This window comes from Echinops telfairi, unplaced genomic scaffold (assembly GCF_000313985.2).
Source record: "Echinops telfairi isolate 266 unplaced genomic scaffold, ASM31398v2 ScPeMD7_5592;HRSCAF=6446, whole genome shotgun sequence".
NCBI lineage: Eukaryota > Metazoa > Chordata > Mammalia > Afrosoricida > Tenrecidae > Echinops > Echinops telfairi.
The window spans coordinates 34,108,684-34,128,606 of NW_022109491.1; the positions used below are offsets into that span (position 1 = coordinate 34,108,684).

At 40.4% G+C, this 19,923-nt stretch overlaps 1 protein-coding gene across 1 annotated transcript in view; it reads right to left on the reverse strand.

Moving 5' to 3' along the window:
• Positions 1–1,219: 1,219 nt before the first annotated feature.
• The window catches only part of TMX4 (thioredoxin related transmembrane protein 4), a 43,764-nt gene continuing 25,060 nt past the window's right edge, over positions 1,220–19,923 (reverse strand). The window contains exons 4-8 of the mRNA XM_004697837.2: positions 17,458–17,586; positions 14,902–14,947; positions 7,804–7,905; positions 3,090–3,153; positions 1,220–1,716 (exon numbers count right to left, since the gene is read on the reverse strand). Coding sequence (XP_004697894.1) covers positions 1,340–1,716; positions 3,090–3,153; positions 7,804–7,905; positions 14,902–14,947; positions 17,458–17,586 — 718 coding nt within the window. The 3' untranslated portion in view covers positions 1,220–1,339. The remainder of the gene's footprint in view (positions 1,717–3,089; positions 3,154–7,803; positions 7,906–14,901; positions 14,948–17,457; positions 17,587–19,923) is intronic.

Genomic DNA, 19,923 nt, shown 5'->3' on the forward strand with positions numbered 1-19,923 from the left:
CAGGAAAAAGAGCCCAGAGGAGAGCATGTCATAGAGCCATGCGCCCCTATGCTGGGAACCTCCTGTAAGATTGATGCCAACGCATAGGTTTCCCAGGGACACTGGGCCCACAGATGTTGAACAGAGCCAAGGGCCTTTCCCCAGAGACATCAAAGAATGAAAGCCATCCCCTTGCAGTGGGGCTCTGAATTCAAGACTTCTAGCCCCCTAAATGGTGAGAGAATATATCTGTTTGTTAAAGCCATCCTCTTGTGGTGCTCTTTGTTAGATAATCAAGACAGACACCTATTCGTTTAGCAGGTTGAATGGCAAGAGATTTAAAAGATACAATTATTTAGAAAATGAAGGAATAAAGAAAAGGCATTAAATCTTTCATTTCCAGTTACTTACTTCCATTACTTCTTTCACCAAAGCACACTGCTGGAGGAAAACCAAAAGTGCTTTCCCAGTTATTCGAGTGGTTCGAGAGCCAGGGAGCCCTTTGCGAAGGGGATAAAGCAACACAGTACTCACGTTTTCTGCCAAACACTATAGTGACCTGGTAAGACTTAGAGTGCCCAGGGGTAAAAAGAATACCACGCTTCCTTTCAAAGGTTACATTTCCCAGCAGCTATGGCCTCATAGGCTGTGGTTCCTGATGCCTTAAACCCTACGCAAGAACACACACAGGTAACAAGTGTACTGATGATCAGCAACAGCTGCAAGAGGGATGTGAAGCGAAAAATGCCAGGAGTTTGCAAGCCAATTTGGAAAATTGGGGATAAAAATAAAATCAATAAAACATAACAGAGGTGACTTAAGAAATTGGGATGACTTCCAAACTATTTTCCAAAATACTATCCAGAATCCTCTCATATTCAATCTTCAAAACAAAACGGTTCCTACAAGATGCCACTTGATGTTTCTCACAAAGTTTGACCACCATAAACACTTGAAATAAGCAGAGGAAGCCAGACTGCTGCTTCCCCCTTCTGAAGATGCTCAGGGGTGAAGGCTGCTTTACTCTCATTTTATGGGGTCCACACAGCCTGTTTCTAAAAGGAGCTAATATAGGCTTGGGATTGCGTCTTCTTGCCAAATAAATAAACATGTTCCCACCAGTAGTCCACAAACAGATTATAACAACCACATTTGCTTTTCTGTTTCCTGATTGTCGTGCCTGCACAATTCTCACTAATTATACATGAGGCTTAATGTATTGAAGACACATAACTTGAGATCCTCTTTTGAGAGAAAAGCTTGTTCATTCAGGAAAAAGTAAAGATTTGGTTTAAATTGCTGACCAAGGAAAAGGGACTCATTCCTTTGGTCTCTATCACAAGAAAAAGCGGCCATAAGCCTATGGTCCCTTCTCAGCCTGATGACTTTTGCGCTGCCTCACTGAGTCCCCTGCCACTTCGGGGTCAGCTGAACCAGGCCGTTCAGGAGCACCCCCTTCTGTCTCAGGTCCCACTTCTCCCTCAGCTGTGCTGTCTTCTCCTGGGGGACCCTGGTCATTGGCATCACTTTTCTCTTCCTCTTCCCCAGCTGCCAGGTTGTCCTCCTCCTCCTCCTCGTCCTCCTCCTCCACTTCCTCCTCATCCCCCAGGTCCTCTTTCTCCTCTTCATCATCCACAAGGCTATCCTTGTTTTCCTCTTCATTTGAATCGTCCTTTTCCTCCTCTGCGTCCTGCAACTGTTCAGCCCTGTGCGTCTCTTCTGACCTCTCATTCGGCTCTGTGGAAGGAAGAGTAACAAAAAGAATGCCTTCTAAATGAACAGTAATCATTCAGCAATCGATTGCGTATTTTTCATTGTACAGTGGAATAAGGCCTGGAAGGTGAGAACTACTGGGCCATTTTCTCCCCCTGGACGGGCTAGTTCTGAGGTCCTCTTGGATGGGATCACAGCCCGATCCAGCTTCTCTGCGTATTTCTCTGACGGCACGTGGGCAGGGCGAGCCTCTCTGCATTTTGTAGCTTGTAGGAGACTCTATGACACCCTGGTCATGACTGGCTCGGCAATGGAGCTTTTCCGGAGTCAATCAAAGCTCTCTCCTGGAATTATTGGCCAGTGTAGGGTAAGTTACCATCTGGGCTGCTAACTGCAAGCAAGGCCAGCAGTTCAAACTCATCAGCCTCTCTGAGGGAGAAAGACAAGGCTTTCTACCCTTGAAAAGTGTCACCGTCTCAGAAACTCTAGCCTGCCCCTTAGGTTCTGCATTGACTTGATGGCATGAGTTTGGTGGCTTTTTTTGGAAGAAAAGTTCTCCTCTGAGAGAATTGCTAAGCTGATCCAATGTGAGGTAGAGAGAAGCTGACAATCATAGAGTCACCTATACAGAATCAGACACCTAACATCACTTGGGCTATGCCAAAAAATCCCTGGACATGTCAGTTCTATGAGCTAATCAATTCTCCATTTTGCCTAAACTGGATTGAATTAGGTTTCTGTCACTTTCCAGAATTCTAAGGAACAATATATGCTTTTTAATTTTCTATGGAATTTTGAAGCCTTGAAAATTTCAAAGACTATAAAGAAACATGAGCTTATTTAAATTCCCACGCAAAATCCAGTCATGATCAACTCCCCATATAAATTTCCAAACACAGTCATGAGACTCTGAGCCCGCCTGGTCCAGCAACAGCATGGAAGAGTACACAAACGTGGGGCGTGCACAGAAGTCCCCTAAAAACACAAGGACCCATCTTTCGGCTTTGTGCCTGGGCAACAAACAGCCTATCAGAGCCTCTTATTTCTCAACGGCAAACCAGTTGGGAGGTTGCATAGTAAATGACACATAATAGAAGTTCAGTAAGTTCGAGGTCTCGTCCCTCCTTTTTCATCCCAACCTTGCCTAAAGCAAAGGCTGGACAATGATTAATGGAAGAACATGCACTGAAAGGAGATTAAGGAGAAAAATAAGCCAAAATGAAGCATTCTTTAGCAGCAGGTAAAAATGTTTGTTTAAATTTACCTAGAAAATTAACTTTACAGACTTCGGGCTTCGCCATCTAGTCAATCACGGGAAAACCCGCCACCATAGGAGCAGGAGCAAGCACAGGGCAGAAACCCGGTGGTATCTTATCCCATGAGTTCATCATGCTTACCAGAATGGCCCGATAAATGCCTGGGAAGTGGCACGTAGAAACATTCCGATATTATCACCAAGACCTGGATGGGGGAAAGGTGATTTTACAGTTAGTAGATAGGACAGTTTTACCCAAGGGCCTCAAAATTAGGCCTTGCTGCTACTGTATGTAGATATTTTTAGACAAATAATTAGCAGTTGGTCAAATGCCCTCAAAAAGGACAAAGGTATAATTAACAAGTTCCTATTTTCAAATGGAAACATAAGACAAAAAATGCTATTAATTTTAGAACACAGGTCACCTAGTCAATTGTCTCCCGAAAGCCTGTTACAAACAGAGGAATCAAGCAGGTATAAGAAAAAACGATATGCCACCAACCAAGCCTCAGAGATCTTTTTCAAACACTATCCTGGGCAAATAAAACTAGTCTGTACATGGGCTGCCTCTCACCAATGAGGCAATCCCTATCTGAGCTGAAAATCTCAAGAGTACCATAGCCATTTCTATAGAAACAAACTGTGAGCTAAACCATATTTCAGATGTGATTTATTAGCTCAAATGTTGACCTTGCCTGCACTAGGATTCATATTACCTTGTCCCGATAAACTACAAGCTCCTTAAAAACAGTCCATATTTCACACCTAGGAGCCCCTGGTGGTGTTGGGCCGCTCCTTAAGAGAAAGATGAGGCTTTCTACTCCTGTAAAGAACAGTCTCAGAACCCACAGGGGCAGTTTTACTCTGTCCTATAAGTGCCGTGAGTCAGAATCAGCTCAACGGCTGATTGTTAAACTTTGTTCATATTTGTTTGTTTGATTTGTTTATGTTCCACAACTAGGGAGCAACACAGGCCACAATGATAAGGCTAATGGGCATGTTAGACAGGGCAGAGTCTGCTGGAGCTGAGACAAGTTGAGGCCATTCTCCACATTGTGACACCAGAGTGAACCACAAAGCAAGCTGCTGCCCAGGTTCCAGCTGTCACCCACGAAGAACCTTTGTACGTTGCTAACTCCCAGACTATGTCTGCACTCTGAATAGCTGCCCAGCCTTCAAAGCAGTAGTAGTAGGACTTCATATTACATATATATATATATATATATATATATTTTGGTGCTCAGAACTTTTATATAAGCCACAGTCATAATCCTTCTGATTCTGCTATACAAACATTAAATGAGCGCCCTATTTTGTGTTCGGGCTGATTACTGTTCATTTGTTCATGTATCACTTAATATATCGGTTCGCAAGGTTCAAGGCACCATATTAGTATCTTGGGAGAGAAGCTTAAGTTGAAAAGTAGGGAAAATTTTAAACCCTGGCTCTTGAGCTGTATGGAGTATGTGTAGGGGGCAGGGGGGGGGGGGCTCATTAGAAAACAATGTGGAACGTGAGTCTCAGGAGAAAAATGAGTAAGTACTCCGAGATCTGAGCTAAAGCGATTACAGCCAGGTATGAGATGGGGAAGGACTCAGAAGGGCTGCTTGGGCTTAAGGCCTGAGCACAGTCAGAGGCTGTGGAACCACCCAGCTCTCTGGCTGCCCTATACTACACCAAGGAGGATCACAGGGTTGCTCAGGATCCAGCAAAAGCCATGAAGTGCAAGTTGAGACCACTGTGGTAGGCAAAAGAACAGAAGGAAGGTTCTATGGGTTAGGGGCAACATGCTTTAAACCATTCAATTGATTTGAGCCACAAAGAGAAAATCCTTTGCATCTGAATAGACTAAGGCAGAACATTACTATAGTCTCACTTTTCAGGCCTATGCTCTGAGATACCATTTCCTTGGAATGGAACACCCTTTTTTTCTAAGCCACTAAGAATGCAGTTTAAAAATAAGGTCTATAGGGGAATGGCACCTCCCTCCTCCACACTGGTTCTTCCAGGGTTATACTCTCAGCCTTTAGGTTCTACTCACATAGTCAGGTATTAAATATGGAGAGGATAGAATTTACTCATTTTCACAGAGAAGGAACCATGTCTCAGGGTACTGGAGTCTCTCCTCTATGGGAGGCACTAGTGATGGCACCTAGAAAAATACCCTGCCTAAGCAGCAAGATTTGGACCTCTATCTATGTCAATGGAAAAGGTCATCAGAAAACAGTCCGTTACTACACTATGTGGGCAGGAAAGCCCTTAGATCCTGCTCATTGGGACATTGGCTCGGTTCTGATTCGCTTTCCTGCTGGTCAAGAGTTTTGCTGCCTTCTCTCCTTCAGAGGAGAGCTACAGACAACAGAAGTTGATGCTGCCCGAGAGGGTTCTTTATGGCTCTTTGCACTGAAGCTTCTTTCCCATATTGGCATAAAATGCCAAGATTCACTTGATCCCTCAAACTGAGCCCCTTGTTTCCAAGCTAATCATAACAGTAAAATAGTACAACCATTACTAGGCTTCATCAAGAAAAACAAATAAAAATCCAATTATCACCTTTATTCATGTCTCATCTTTCACAATGAGGAAAAATAGGAAACACACTAGTCAGGCCTACGTGATACAATGAACATGAAGACATCACTCCTTTGTGGAAAGCTACTGAGGGGAAAGGAAGAGCAGCTAAGCTACCAGGACCAGGGTTGGCCTGGGCCCAACTTTCATGCCCAAGACAAGCCAACCCGCCACCGTGTACTGAACTGCCAGAAGTCCGGTTCTACAAAGCAGAAATGCCACCGAGTCACAAACTCTCAGTGGACTACGGTCCTCCACGAGGTGACTCCACGGCTCTTTCTCTGGAGGCCATGGTGAACACTGGGACATCCGTGCTCAGCAATCTCTTCTCAGGCTCACTGGATCTGAATTGTCCCTTTAATTCAGACCCGGGTGTGGGTAAGGTGCTGAAGAACCCTTTGAGCCTGGCCTCACAGGAGGTGTGTCAACACAGGCATCGTTCTTTTCTGCGGGCAGGGTACAGGGCCAGGCACGGGCAGCCTAAAGTGTTCTTTTACTATAGTGCATTATACAAATACCATGTTTCCAAACAGCTATGATGTGAAATACTATTATATTCCAAAGAGTTAGTGAAAGTACTATTTTGGAATAGTTGTCTTAAGTTGGGTTAAGAATGCCAATTGCTTCAAATTGTATAGTTAATCCACCAAAGGTATGTAAAAAGTATATAAGAAATGTACGGTTGTTGGAGGAAAACTTCCAGCCACAGTGTTCTCTTCATACTTACTACAGAGGCAAAAAGGCATTTGAGCAGAGATCTGAGTTTAAGAGTTTTCAGAACCATATTAAAACATCACTTTGTATATTTTTAATATTTTTTCAGCATTTAAAGTTTTATCTCTACTATCTTATCAAGAATTGATGTCCTATGCTATTTAAACATGTGAACAATTTGGAATCAATCTTATTCTTCCTTCAGGATATGCAAAAAAAGAGGAAGCCCCTTAACCAGAAAGGACTGACACAGGGTTGCAGCAATGGGCACATACATACATCGCAACAATTCTAAGGACAGGGTAGGACCAAACTGTTTTGTTTTGTTCCGTTCTACATAGAGCCACTATGAATCAGAACTGACAAAAATCAACAATAGACAGGAGAAGCAAAGATAATTATAGTTCATTTATAGCTAAAAACCTTTGAGGCCAGAGCAATAGAGGCCTGTTAATTAGCAACAAAATCCATGCAAAACAGTAATTCATGCAAAACAGAAGACATCCCCAGGACAGAATAGATGGCACATATAGATACTGAAGTCCCATCGCCCACCCTTGAAGCTAACACCAGCAGGCACATCTCAAGGAGCAGCTAGTCTGAACTGAGCGTGCTCAAGTCAAAATACCTCACATCCCCGTGGCTCCCTGGCGTTACAGCTCTGTCAACCAACTTAGGAATATAAAAGCAACTGCTAACATTCACGGTTTATTGTTTAAAAATCATTGTAAAGAGCCAAAATACAATGTCAGAACAGACTTCACAAGAGTCTTACTTAAAAGTTTATTCGCTAAAATTTTAATAATCATCAACCATTTTCCCATAATATAACATTTAGAAGCTGTGCAATTAGCATATTGCACAATGCTTAACTAGAGTTTAAATTATCAATTGTAGGTAAAGGGATATAATAACAAGCTATTTCATTTACATATATGAGTAAAATATGCCAAATTACTTACAGTTTTCTATATCATTAATAGGGTTATTATACTCTTACAAAGAACATACCTAAGGAAAAATGTATAGATGCTTACTTTTTCATGTCCAAAGAGAGCAGGGTCATTTATTTTGCATCTTACCTACATTCACTGTAAGTCTGGGTTGCTTTGCAAACATTTTCTTACACAAACTACTTTGGAAAAAAGCAGTAAAGAAGCTGTCCAGGATTAGATTTGTAATTACAGAATATAAATGAGAAAAAACCAACTTGTTTACTGCAGGAATAAATTCACATCTCTGGCCTTAACAACATAATGTTCTAATCAAGCAGGCAATGTGTGAAATTACAGTTATCTTGGAAACTGACCATCTACTTCAAATATTTCTCCTGTAATCACTGCCTATTTTCTATGCAGCACAGGCTTTAGAATATTGAGGAGATAGGATATGGAGCTAATCATTTAATGAATTTTCTGCCATATTAAAGATTTCATGGAAATGGTCTCAAATAAGCAACGGTTATTTAATTGCTTAGGTTGTACACAAAAAAATATGTAGGTGCTATTTCTTAGGTTTCTGTGAAACTCACTTTGCTTTAAAGATGATAAAAAGATTGCATTATCTCTTACCAGACCCATGAAAAGGCCGAAAACCAAGGTGGCTACGACGAAAAACACATAGGAACACCAAACGGGAATCCCAAGAGTCACTGTGAGATAGTTGTGAAGATGCTGTAATTAGAAGAGGAAATATATTTACTTGCAATGAGGCAGAAATATTTAATTCTCCTCTTTAGCCACAACACAAGTTTTCAGGCTCGCTCTCTCTCTCTCTCTCTCTCTCTCTCTCTCTCTCTCTCTCGCTCGCTCTCTCTCACTCATACTGCTACCACAAAGGCCATCGACACGTTTACGCTGCTGCACATGACTGTTGCTATGACGTCACAGACTTAGCTGCACCAAACAACAAAAACAACAACAAAGAACAGATCCAGTTTTATAATGGAAATGTAAAGTAAGTATCAAGATCATAACTGATAAGAATTATGTTTATTTTTGTCACTTCCCTCTAACAGTTTTACAAGAGGATTTTTTTTTAATGTTTGTGTTTAATTCTATTTTTCCACAATCTTTTTGAAACACCCTCTAGAGCCCTCAGACTAAACATGGCATCCATATTTTTAAAATTTTCACCTTCTTGGGCTTTTACAGGTATAAACAAATTAATGCTTTTAGGACACAAATAATTTAAAATATCCATATGTCTTTTTTATGGTCACGATATCTTTGTCTACCCTTACTCATCCTTAATAATCTTCCTAAACTAGCATAAAACACAAAATGTAATATCTGACAGAAGAAAAAAGTCTTTACATAGAGCATACATCCTGTTTACTGTTACTCTGGACTCTATTTGCAGATACTAAAGAGTGAATGAACAGATGTAATCTAAGCTAGAAATTGTTTACATCCTGAATCATGCAGAAATTACAGAGATGAATGTGAAGTTCCAGCCCACTGAGTAGATTTGCAGGAACCATGCTCCTGAGGATGGTCACCAGGGCATCCGTCATCTGTTTTAGACCCTGATAGCTGCAACATTTTCTATTAATTACCATTCATGTATTTATTAATTTAAAAAGCAATTTCTGGGCTCTCATAATAAAATGGCTCAGCAGGCAGAGTTAACAGCTGAATAATTTACCTAGAAATGATCATATTGATGAAAATCATTTTAAGTTTCTATTTTAATTTCATATTTCTCAAAATCTAAATTATTTAAATATCCCCTATTAGATCTATTTTTAAATAATGCAACTACATAGTACATTGTATTCTGGCCCACTTCTGATTGATAAGCCAATAAACAAGTGCAAGACAAGCATTTTAATTGATCTAAAATATGAGGGGACGTCAAAAAGTATTACTATTGGGGCTCAAGTTCATCCCTGCATGGGGTCATTTCACAAGAAATGTGTTTAAACATGCCCCTGAGATCAAGGGAGGGCTGCAGATATGGCCTCTCAGGAGTACACTGTCTTCGTCTCCAAAAGGTTAACGCCAAAAAGATAGAACATTCACTGCCATGCTATAGATGCTGACTCACTGTGAAGTGGCTGGTCGTTTTGAACTTCTGACCTTGCAGACTGCAACCCAATGTGTAACCACCACGCCACTAGGGCTCCATGCAAAAGGAAAACAGTGGATTCTAGGGGAATCTGCTGGGCCAGAAAAATTCAAGGCAGAGGAGAAAGTACAGCAGGTTTTAACAACTCCTGTGGTTTTTGCTGCTTTGTTTTTTTTGTAAGGGGACACCACTGAGTTGGTCTTGATAGTTTTCTCAAACAACATAGGATGATCATAAGGGCTTATTATGAAGAAGGTTTAGGAAAACTGCAAACTGCATTAGTGAGAAAAAGGCCAAGAAAGTTGTACAGAGGAATTCCCCACCCCCACCCCCCCATCATTTTAAGCACTTACTCAATCTTTGAGGGAAACGAGCTGTTCTGAGAGAATTTTATTGGGAAACCTTATCCCATCCCTGACTTTGCCCCTTCAGACCTTTTTGTTCCCCAAACTCAAAGAGCATTTAAAAGCAGCACGATGGGAGTTTCCTAAGGATGCCAAACCATCTGTGAGCATCCTGGACATCACAGAGAGCAGAGTTCCTCGGGGAGGAAGAGCGACACAAACACTGCCTTCAGAAGCGTGACGACCTTGAGGGAGGATAGGTTGAGAATCAGGTTTTGCATTTGATATTTTTGTTGAAATTTTTTTCTATGCTTTTTATAGCAATACTTTTGGATCTATCCTCAAAATCTGAGATTCTTTCTATTTTCTTGCTCAGCAAAACACATAAAGCCCCAATAAGAATTTTAATCCTGGCATGTGAACTCACAATGTACAGTATTTATTAAATAAGGAAAAATACTGGCAGATCTTTAAGTCTCTTGCTATAGACTGAGTTGTGTCCCCCTCTTCTCCCAAGTTACATGTCGTAAATCAGAGATTAATGGAGAGGGGCGACAGGGCAGGACGGATGCCAGGACAAACAGAAACCCACAAGGAACCCGGAGCAGCAGCAGCACAGGACCTGTCTCGAGGGCTGAACAGAGGGCCTCCCCTACAACTGGCACCCTGAATTCCTACCTTTAGCCTCCTAAGCTGTGAGAAAAACAACATTTGTTGAAGCCACCCCTTACGGTATTTCTGTTATAGCTGTACTAGGTAACGAAGTCACTGTTGATAGGGATTGTGACTCAGTTTGATCTGATGGTGGCACACTGGCCATTATCTGTCCTCAGCCAGGGCAACTGTTTATCATGAGAAACCCCGCATGCTAGCAGGTAAAAGAAGTATTAGGGAAAAGGCTGCTTTGTTCAAAATCTTCTTGATGGAAGTCCCCACTCTACAAAATACTGTGCACTGTGTGTAATTTATGTTTTCCTTGAGAATTCAGAGCCATCGTCAGGATTCAACTCTGAAATGTACCAATATACTGAAAGGTATGGAACACCAGGCTACCTCTGTACTGGTCTATGAGTGATGCTTTATAAATAATATCTGGTCATTAACTTTATTCATAGAGTGGGGATAAATAGCGTGTCACTAAAAGCCTTTCTGGATAGGATCGTAAGCCCTTTCAGGGGGAAAAAGTATTAGGGTAAGACTCAGGAAACCTGTTATTTTCTAAATTTCAATAAATTATTTGCCATTAGTCTCTTAATCATTGCAGTCTGAGTCACATACTTCTTAGCATATTCAAATCAGCCTCTTATTCTAATACTGTCACTTCAACGCATCAAATTTCTCTAGGAAATTTATTTGAGCTTTTCAGGGAAGCCCTGCCATCTCATGGTCTTTTAGGTCATTATTACTCTCAACTCACTGACATCGATTTGATGCTGACTTAGCAACCCTATCAGACAAGGTAAAACTGTCCCTGGGGGTTTCAGAGACTGCTGGAGTTGAAAACCCTGTCTTCCTACCTAGTGGTGGGAAGGGCTAGTGGCTTCAAACTGCTGACCCTACAGGTCACAGATCAATGTATAACCACTACGCCACCGGGGCGCCAGTAATACTATAGACTTATAAGTCAAGTTGTGTTTTCACAACCAAACCAAACCAAACCAAATTCACTGCTATCAAGGGAAAATCAGAACTGTCTTCATGGCTTTCCCAAACTGTACCTCTTTGTTGGAGTAGAAACCCTTCTCTTTCTCCCTTAGCTAGTGATTTCTCCCTCCCTCCATCTTTCTCCATGGCTAGTGATTTTGAACTGCTGACCTTGCAGTTAACGGCCCAAGGTGTAACCCAGGACACCATAGCACACATACTTCCTCTGGGTTCACTATGGCGTTGGAGTCCCTTTTCGCCCTCATTGCTAGCATAGTACAAGGTGCTTGAAATGTTTCGGGGTGGGGTTAATACTGTTTAAAAGTTATCGTATTTTGCTTTAGATTTTGGTGTTTCTCATTGTTAATTTCCAGGAACTAGTAGCTTTTGCTTATGGCAATCAATGATTCAGGAGCTTATTATAAGGAAATATTCTACCCCATTTAATAAACACACTAAAATGTCACCTGATGGGGATAATACTTTATGTTACTGTAATAGATGACAAAGTTAAATTTTAGCTACATACATATTGTTCGAGAAGACTCTGTACAAACATCATTACAGCAGAATGAATGAGAAAAAAAGTCCTCGATATTTAAATGGATTTAAGGAACGGTGGGTGAGGGAAAAGCTTCTACAGGTAAGAGGTAAAGCCTTCCTTCTCCACGACAGCTATGTGGGCAGACTCAGTGCCTGGTTTCGTACTTGCGCCTACAGGTGGAAACCGACATTAGAGACCTGACAGCTGGTCAAGGAGAAGTTCCGCAGGCCAGCTCTCAGACTCCTTATGATGAAAAGGCCAAAGCCTGGATTCTACAAAAAGAGGTCATGAGTCCTGCCACAAGATTCTTTTCCCAACTTAAATTATGCATATATATATATATATATGCTTCCAAGTAGAATTGAAGTATAATAAAGTATCTAGAGTGTACAATTTGATAAATTTTTATATATGAGTGATACACTGAGTAGTGATTGGTAATGAATTTTAAGTATGGTATGGGTGAAAAGAACTATAGAGTGGACAGTAGGAAATTAAGGAATCGCTTCACAGTTTCCTAACCCATGTGTTTTCTTTGCTTATTAAATGATATTTTTTGATTTCAGTGAAGGTTAACATAGTGGTTTAGTTTCCATTCAACAATTTCTACACAAACTGTTCAGTGACATCGGTTATAATCTTCAAAATGTATGAATATTCTCATTATTTCCATTCTGGTTGCTGCTTTCAGAATACTTTTTTTTTCTTAAGCTATAATCTCAAAACACTCAAGGCAATGGAGGTGATTCCAACTCACAGCAATCCTACAGGACTGAGCAGAACTGCCCCTTCGGGTTCCCAAGACTGGGAATCCTTATTTAAAGCATAGACAGTAGGAGGGGGAAAAATGACAGAAGTAAGTTAAATATATTTGTTATACAATAAATGTAAATGGGCTAAATTTATCAGTTTAAGTATTTACTCCTTGCTACTGAGGTACTGCTAACCCACTAGCCTACTGTGGCAGAGAAGTGAAGGTATCTGCTCCCGTAAGAATTTATAGCACCAGAAGCCCTATATGGTGGCTGTGGGTCAAAACCGACTCATCGCAATGGGTTTGGTATTTAGGTGACTTGCTTTTTTAAAGGGACCTGATGGCTGCAAACTACAAGACTGATGATTCATGCCCACCACACCCGCTGCTCTACGGGAGAAAGGAAAGACTGGCTGCTGCCATAAAAATCGACAGTTTCCGAAACGCCAAATAAGGTCAGTATAACTCAGTGACACAGGGCTTGGTTTTTTTTTTTATATATGCTTTTGACAAAACTCACTTAAAATATAACAGCAACACAAAGGTTGAAAGAAGAGATATAGGTGCAATAAGAATGTAGTATAGACAATGAACATTATAAATTGTTTTGTGTACTTTCTAAATACTTGGAAAGAGAAGCATAAACATACATATAAATGCTATATTACTGAACTTCTCAATCACTAAAAAGAACAACTTAATTGGTTATTCATATTCTATTCTCCATATGGCTCTTTTTTTAATGCAACACACCCACACAGAATTACCTATACTGCCCATAGCTAGGCACTTCATATAAAAAGATCAGATCTCCATTTCAGGCCTTGATGCACTCCAAACTGCAGTATTTTTTTGGTTGTAATGTAGCTACTTATCTAACTCTTATTTATCTAAACACTAAATGCCAAGCTATATATGGGCAGCGTAAGAATTTATCTTCCCTCGCACTCTCTCTCTGAAAGTAAAGTCTCTCTCTTACAACTGGTGAGGGCTGAAGTCCACTTCCATTTAAACCAACCTCTTGACTTGACTTACCTTAGGTTCTGTTTAGAACCCTGCTATCAATGCTCTTGGTAACCACCTATTACAACTGTCCTGCTGAGTAAGAGAAAGCATGACTAAGAGGCTCTCAGCTGGTTATCACCTCCATAGCTCCCTGAAAGTGCCAGTACACTACAAATGGCTTAATACCGTACTCTCAATAACCAGTCTGCCATTTTTAATTCTAAGTATCTCACCAATATTAACAAAGTAGCAGAAGGAAACAACATGAATTTCAAACCATATGGGGAGAAGGAAAATATTTTATAATTTAATATGATGAACAAAGACAAAATTAAAAAGTTGAAAAAGACAGAATCCAAGTCTTCAACTAGCCAAATAGCAAATCCTATCTCGGAAGGCAGCAAATGTAAAACACTGGGACACAAAAGAGTCCTCTTAAATTTTCCTTAACATGCATCATTATGTATGAGAGATGGCAAAGAACTCTCCTAAGTTTCTTGAAATCTAAGTTCCAAGCATGACCGAAAAACATCGCTTAGAAAGTACATCCACTTTCTGGGACTCACTTCTGGAGGTTTTAAAATATATTTAAAGGAGATCATATTTAATTGCACGGTAATCACAGCAAATCAGATAGGGTTTAGTGCATCCCTTCTGAGAAGGAAGAATAAAGGCTATACGAAATTACATAAATTGGTATTTAACCTGAATAAATGTTCTTATACTCTGCAATGATTCAGTGTAATAATATGATCCTAATTCTATGTAGTGGAAGTATATAGCGTTTCTTTTCTTTTAAAGAGACAGCAAGCAACCATTTCAGGCTTGTGGGTCAGAGTTTCTTTCACAACTCAACCCTGCCATTGTGCTACTAAAGTAGCCATGAATAATATGTAATGAAAAATATGACTAGTGTTTCCATAAAACCTCAGTTACAAAAACAGACACTGAAGTAGTTTTCTGACTCCCTAACATATAGAGCTATTTTCTGACTTGGGCATATTTTGATCTGCAGGGATCAAAAGAAATGGAGAACAATAAGAGAGACCTACTGTCTTTTAAAACTTTGATAAAGGGTTCAGTACTGACCCAAGAAAATATGACTCTCACGCCCTTCTTAGAGCGTACCTGCCAACGTACACCTTCCTTACAGACAACACATGAGAGTAACTGTTTGACATAAGAACAAAAGTCACAGTATCAAAGTTTTCATTAAATGGTTAATTTTCTACTGCTTAGAAGCCACATTCTTTGTCTTAAATACAACTCTCTGGGAATATAATTTCACAGTATATTTAAGATCACTTACCCATATCTTGCCAGAGATGCTAAAAAGACCAGCCATTCCCGACATTCTAAACATAAATAAATTAGTTAATAAAGAGAAAGAGACTCACTGGTTGCATATACTATGAAAAAGAATTCCAAATTCAGGTGGCAGTACAGGCCCTGCACTTCTTACTCTCTATTTCCCACTTTCTTGAACTCATTCATTTCTTTTCTTATGAGCCTACTCATCATTTGAGTCACTCTATTAAAAATATACTCAAATTCCTTTCTCCTTCTACATACTGCACATACCAAGCTAAATTCCCAACCCTGGGCAGCTGAATGTCACTGGGGGATCACATGACCAGCTGACTAGTCTTTCTTCCAGGAGCATGCAATACTACTGAGCCCATGGAATTATTTGGGCTTTGAGATGACAGCAAATTTCCTTTTTGCTCTCTTCAAACCTTATCATCTCCTCTTCTCATGTACTGTCAGCTACCAAACATTCCTCGTATGTCACTAGGGAATCGGAAGCCATTTACATGATCTCTCTTATCTTCCAACACCACTAAATCGGAGTCTGTTCTCCACATGTAACTCCTCTTATTACAAAAGAGAAAGTCTATCTGCTCTAAAAACCAAAACCTGTGAAGCTGATACTGTGAAGTTGCTGTGAAGCTGATACTGACTCATGGAGAATTTAGAAGGTAGAAAAGAACTGCTCCAAAGGGTTTGTAAGGCTATAATCTTTATGGAATTGGATGACCAACTCTCTCCTCCTGGGTAGCACCTAGTGGGTATACACCTCCAGTCTTTCAGTTAGCAGTCCAGAGCTTAACCACGGGGCCATTAAGGCTATCTGCCCTAGCGCAGGCCAATCCTCTTACTCCTCCACAGTAGCTCAGATTTCATTTCTTTTGTCTTGTTAATGAATAGCTTTCACTCATTGGCTCTTCTTACATTAGCAATTTCTCCTACAGGAACCACTGTTCAAACCCACCAGCTGCTACATGGGAGAAAGATGAGGCTGTCTTGGAAGCCTCATGGAGCAGTTTATCTTTGTCCAATAAGTTGAGTTGGAATCGACTTGAGAGCAACAGGCTAACATGCTCTACTCTCTTCCATCTTTGAAAAATAGCATTCTGGTCCTCTACAAATATTTCATAGACAAAAGTCTCCAAAAGTAGTCTACACTTGCTATTTCTTCTTCGTTACCATACATACATGTTATTTTAACCCATTTATATCTGGCTTTCATCCTGATTTCTGCACAAACACTACTTCTTCAAGGCAATGATGAGACCCCATCCTGCTTCTTTCAATACCTGCATCTAAGACTTTACTTTTTGCTAAGCATTCTTTACTTGGTTTCTAGGAAACCCTATTTCTCCTTCCTTCTGCCTCATAAATGCTCATTTCCCATTTCCTTTTGTTGTCCCCCACCTAACCTCTTAATGCTGGGGTCTGTTATGGTTCAGTCCCAAGCAGTCTTATCACTTTTGCTCTAAGTGATCTTGTCTCTTCTAAGGCTTTGGACACTGTCCACAGGCTGATGACGCTCATATTTGATTCTGTGTTCCTGAATCCACTGTGGATAGCTATAGAAAGAAGTCTACTTTTCAAACTTGTGAAACACAAATTGATATTCTTTTGCTCAAATCAGTCAGTGGCATCAAAATCCAACAAGCGCTTAAACCAGAGACCTGGGAGTTTTATTTGTTGAGCTCCCTTCCCCACCTTTATTTATTGCCTTGGTCAAGTTTACCTTAAAACTTATTTTATATCAATCCATCTAAACTTACACCACCGTAGGTTCAACAACGATGTCACCCTTCACCTCATCTATTCCTGCTTCGTCCAATCTCAGGATTCTAAGTCATGTTCTCCTAGTATGTACTGACAAAATGCAAGTGCCTCACCGTGGACACAAGGTCAGTGGCCCCGCTTTGGCTTGCCTTTCTCACTCAGCTTATGCGAGTGTCACCGCTCCACTCTAGCACACCACGCGGGTTTTTGTTGCTTTTCCTAAATTGGTGCCTATGAGCACACCATATACTCTCTTGAGAGTATCTGTCCCCTATTCTTGATCTGACTCTTCCCTTCTAAATACTTTGTCATTATAATCACAAATTACTCCCTGATGAGAAGCCAAGGATAACAGATAACATTGTTTCCACATTAGGATACAAAAGTCATGAACTATAAATAAAGAGCTACTCCACCATTTTATCAATAATGTAAGAAGAATAATGTAAATAAATGATGCTCACTACTATATACATATATATATATATACATATATACATGTATGCATAACATTTTTTACAAGAAAAGAAACAACATGACTTTAAAAATGCTAAGGGAGAAGCTTTTTATAACCCACCCAACTCTGGTGACTTAATCTCCAGGGCAATGGAAACATACATGGGTCATAAAACTAAAAGTACTACATGGGACAAGAATGGTCAGACATGACCTAAGGAAATAGAGGGGAATCTACAGGAAAATGTGGGCTTTCAAGATACTATGGCTGCTAGCTTGATGCCCCCTGCTTCAATAATGATATCTTTTAACAGAAAAAATAACAAGTTACGTTAGAGAAGCCGGAGATTTCCAGCCAGTCAGAGGCTCGACTGATTGCCATTTCTTCTCCACAATATAATTCTGCAGGTCTTCAAAGATTCCTGGCCCCCGGTAACGGCGGAAAATTCCATCCTTTGCACTATAAAAACAAGTAATTATTTTTAAATTACAAAAACAAACATAAATAATTCCATTAGAATAACAAGAACTTATGTGCATCAAATGACTTCATGTAAAAAGAGCCCACAGACTAAGAGAAAATGTTGGCAATGATAAGTCAGACAAGCGATTAATCCCTGAAATCTATAGAAAGTTGCAACACTTCAGCAAGAAAAAGAAGAGGAGTTACATTAAAATAAGGGAGGAGGGCATGAACAGATGATTTACCAAGAAGATAGCAGGTGGCTAACAAACAAGAAATGCATGTGATCACTAGCCATTCCAGGGATGCAAGTCAAAATAACGAGATACCACTGCACCGCCAGCAATTACAGCAACGATAGAAAGAAGAAAAAAAGAAGAAAATAACAAATGCTGGAGAGGATGCAGAAGATTGGAATCCTCACACAATGTAGCATCGTGTAACTACTAAGGAAAGCGGTATGGACTTCTTCAAACAATTGGGAATGGAAACACCCAGCAATTCTTCTACTTAGCATATCAACTTTCATTCACTGCCATAGAATCAATTCTGACTCAGAGTAACCCTGTAGGGCAGGACAAAACTATCCCTGTGGGTTTCTGCGGCTGTAAATCTTTACAGAAGTAGAAAGCCTCATCTTTTTCCACTTGCGAGACTGGTTGGTTCGAATTGCTGACCTTGCAGCTAGCAGCCCAACTCATAACCCACTACACCACCAGAGCTCCTTACTTGGTGTGGCAGCTACAGAATTCCAAGTCAACTTGAAGACATAGAAGTGTAGGAGTGGAGTCTAGTCTGTCAATCAGGTCACAGCCTGATGGTACACATCCTTGTGGGTATGACTTTTGCATAAGGCGGGCCCTGGGAACCTCCTCCTCTCTCTCTCTGCCTTCACCTTCCTGTTCATGAGCCATGCTGAGACCTGCAGGAACCCTGTGATGCTTCCACTGCCACTGGATCCACAAGACCTTGTACTCACTGGCCTGGGATCTTCCTGCATTCTGCATGATAGCACGTGGCTTTGTGAGTCTTAAGAGAAATTTGTGGATTAGTATTGGACTTATGGACTTGATCTGGACTGGGCTGGGATGTTTGCATGATATATAATTACTTCTTGATATAAAGCTCTCTCTTACACATGTATGAGTATCACTGGATTTGTTTCTCTAGCCAACAATGCCTAACACACTTGGTATAAACACTGAAGACATAACGAATACAGCATTAGGAGATATATGCAGATGCATGTCGATTGCAACACCCTTCACAATAATAAGACAGAAAGAACCTATGTATTCATCAGTGGGAAAATGGCTAACCAAGCTTTGGTACCTTTACACAATTGGACACTTTGCATTGTTAAAGAGCAATGATGAAACTCTGAAACACCCCGTGCCATGATGGATTTGGATGACATTAGGCTGAGTGAAGTTAGTCAATGACAAAAGGTTAACTGTGGTATGAGACCATACCAAAAGAATGGTTTTCATACCCCCCAAAACATACTCTGATGGTTACCAGGAACGGCAGGAGAAGAGAAGGGAGGAGAAGCAAAAGACCAGTAGGTAGACAAGGGTTAACTTGGGGTAAGGAAAAGAGATGCAGTCAACATGAGGAAGATAGGCTAAAAATAACATGGAAGAGAGGAACAGGGCAAGCCACCGGGAGGTTTGCGAAGTTGTTGAATTTTACAAAAGACAATATGGTAACAAACTCACACTTAATTTTTAAAAGTTTTTTAAAAAGATCAATAGTTACTACAAATAATAAGCACCAATTTGACTACTAGTTTAAGCGAACCCCACTCTGATTTTGTCATTATTGGCTAATAGAAAGGAAAAAATAGAGTCAGACATAAATCAGAAAGCACAAAGGAACACATTTTTAACCTACTATAAATATGAAATTCCAAAGCTGAAAACACGAAATGTTCTTTTTCATCACTGTACAATTTGTTATAATAATCAAAGTTCTTCACTATATTTAATCTGCCAAGTTGCTTTTTATTATTTTTGTAACTAGTTTTTGCAACCTTTACAGCAGCAAAAGAGCAATTGTTATCAAGTTAAAATAAATGTATCCACATTTCCAAAAGTTTGTCCTTCAAGTTCTTCCCCTCAAAGTCAGCAAGCTTCTCTTAGTTTCATATTTCCCTTCAGCCTTCCCTCCCTCTCACCTTCTGGCCAGAGTCAAACTTCTAAGAAAAAGAGGCTGCCTTTGCTTTTTTCCCTCTAATACTCTTTGGAGCCTTGGCGGCATACTGGTTACTGGTGGGTCTGCTAACCTCCAGGGAGGGGGGTGCAGTGGAGAGGCTTCCTACTCGCCCCGGTAGAG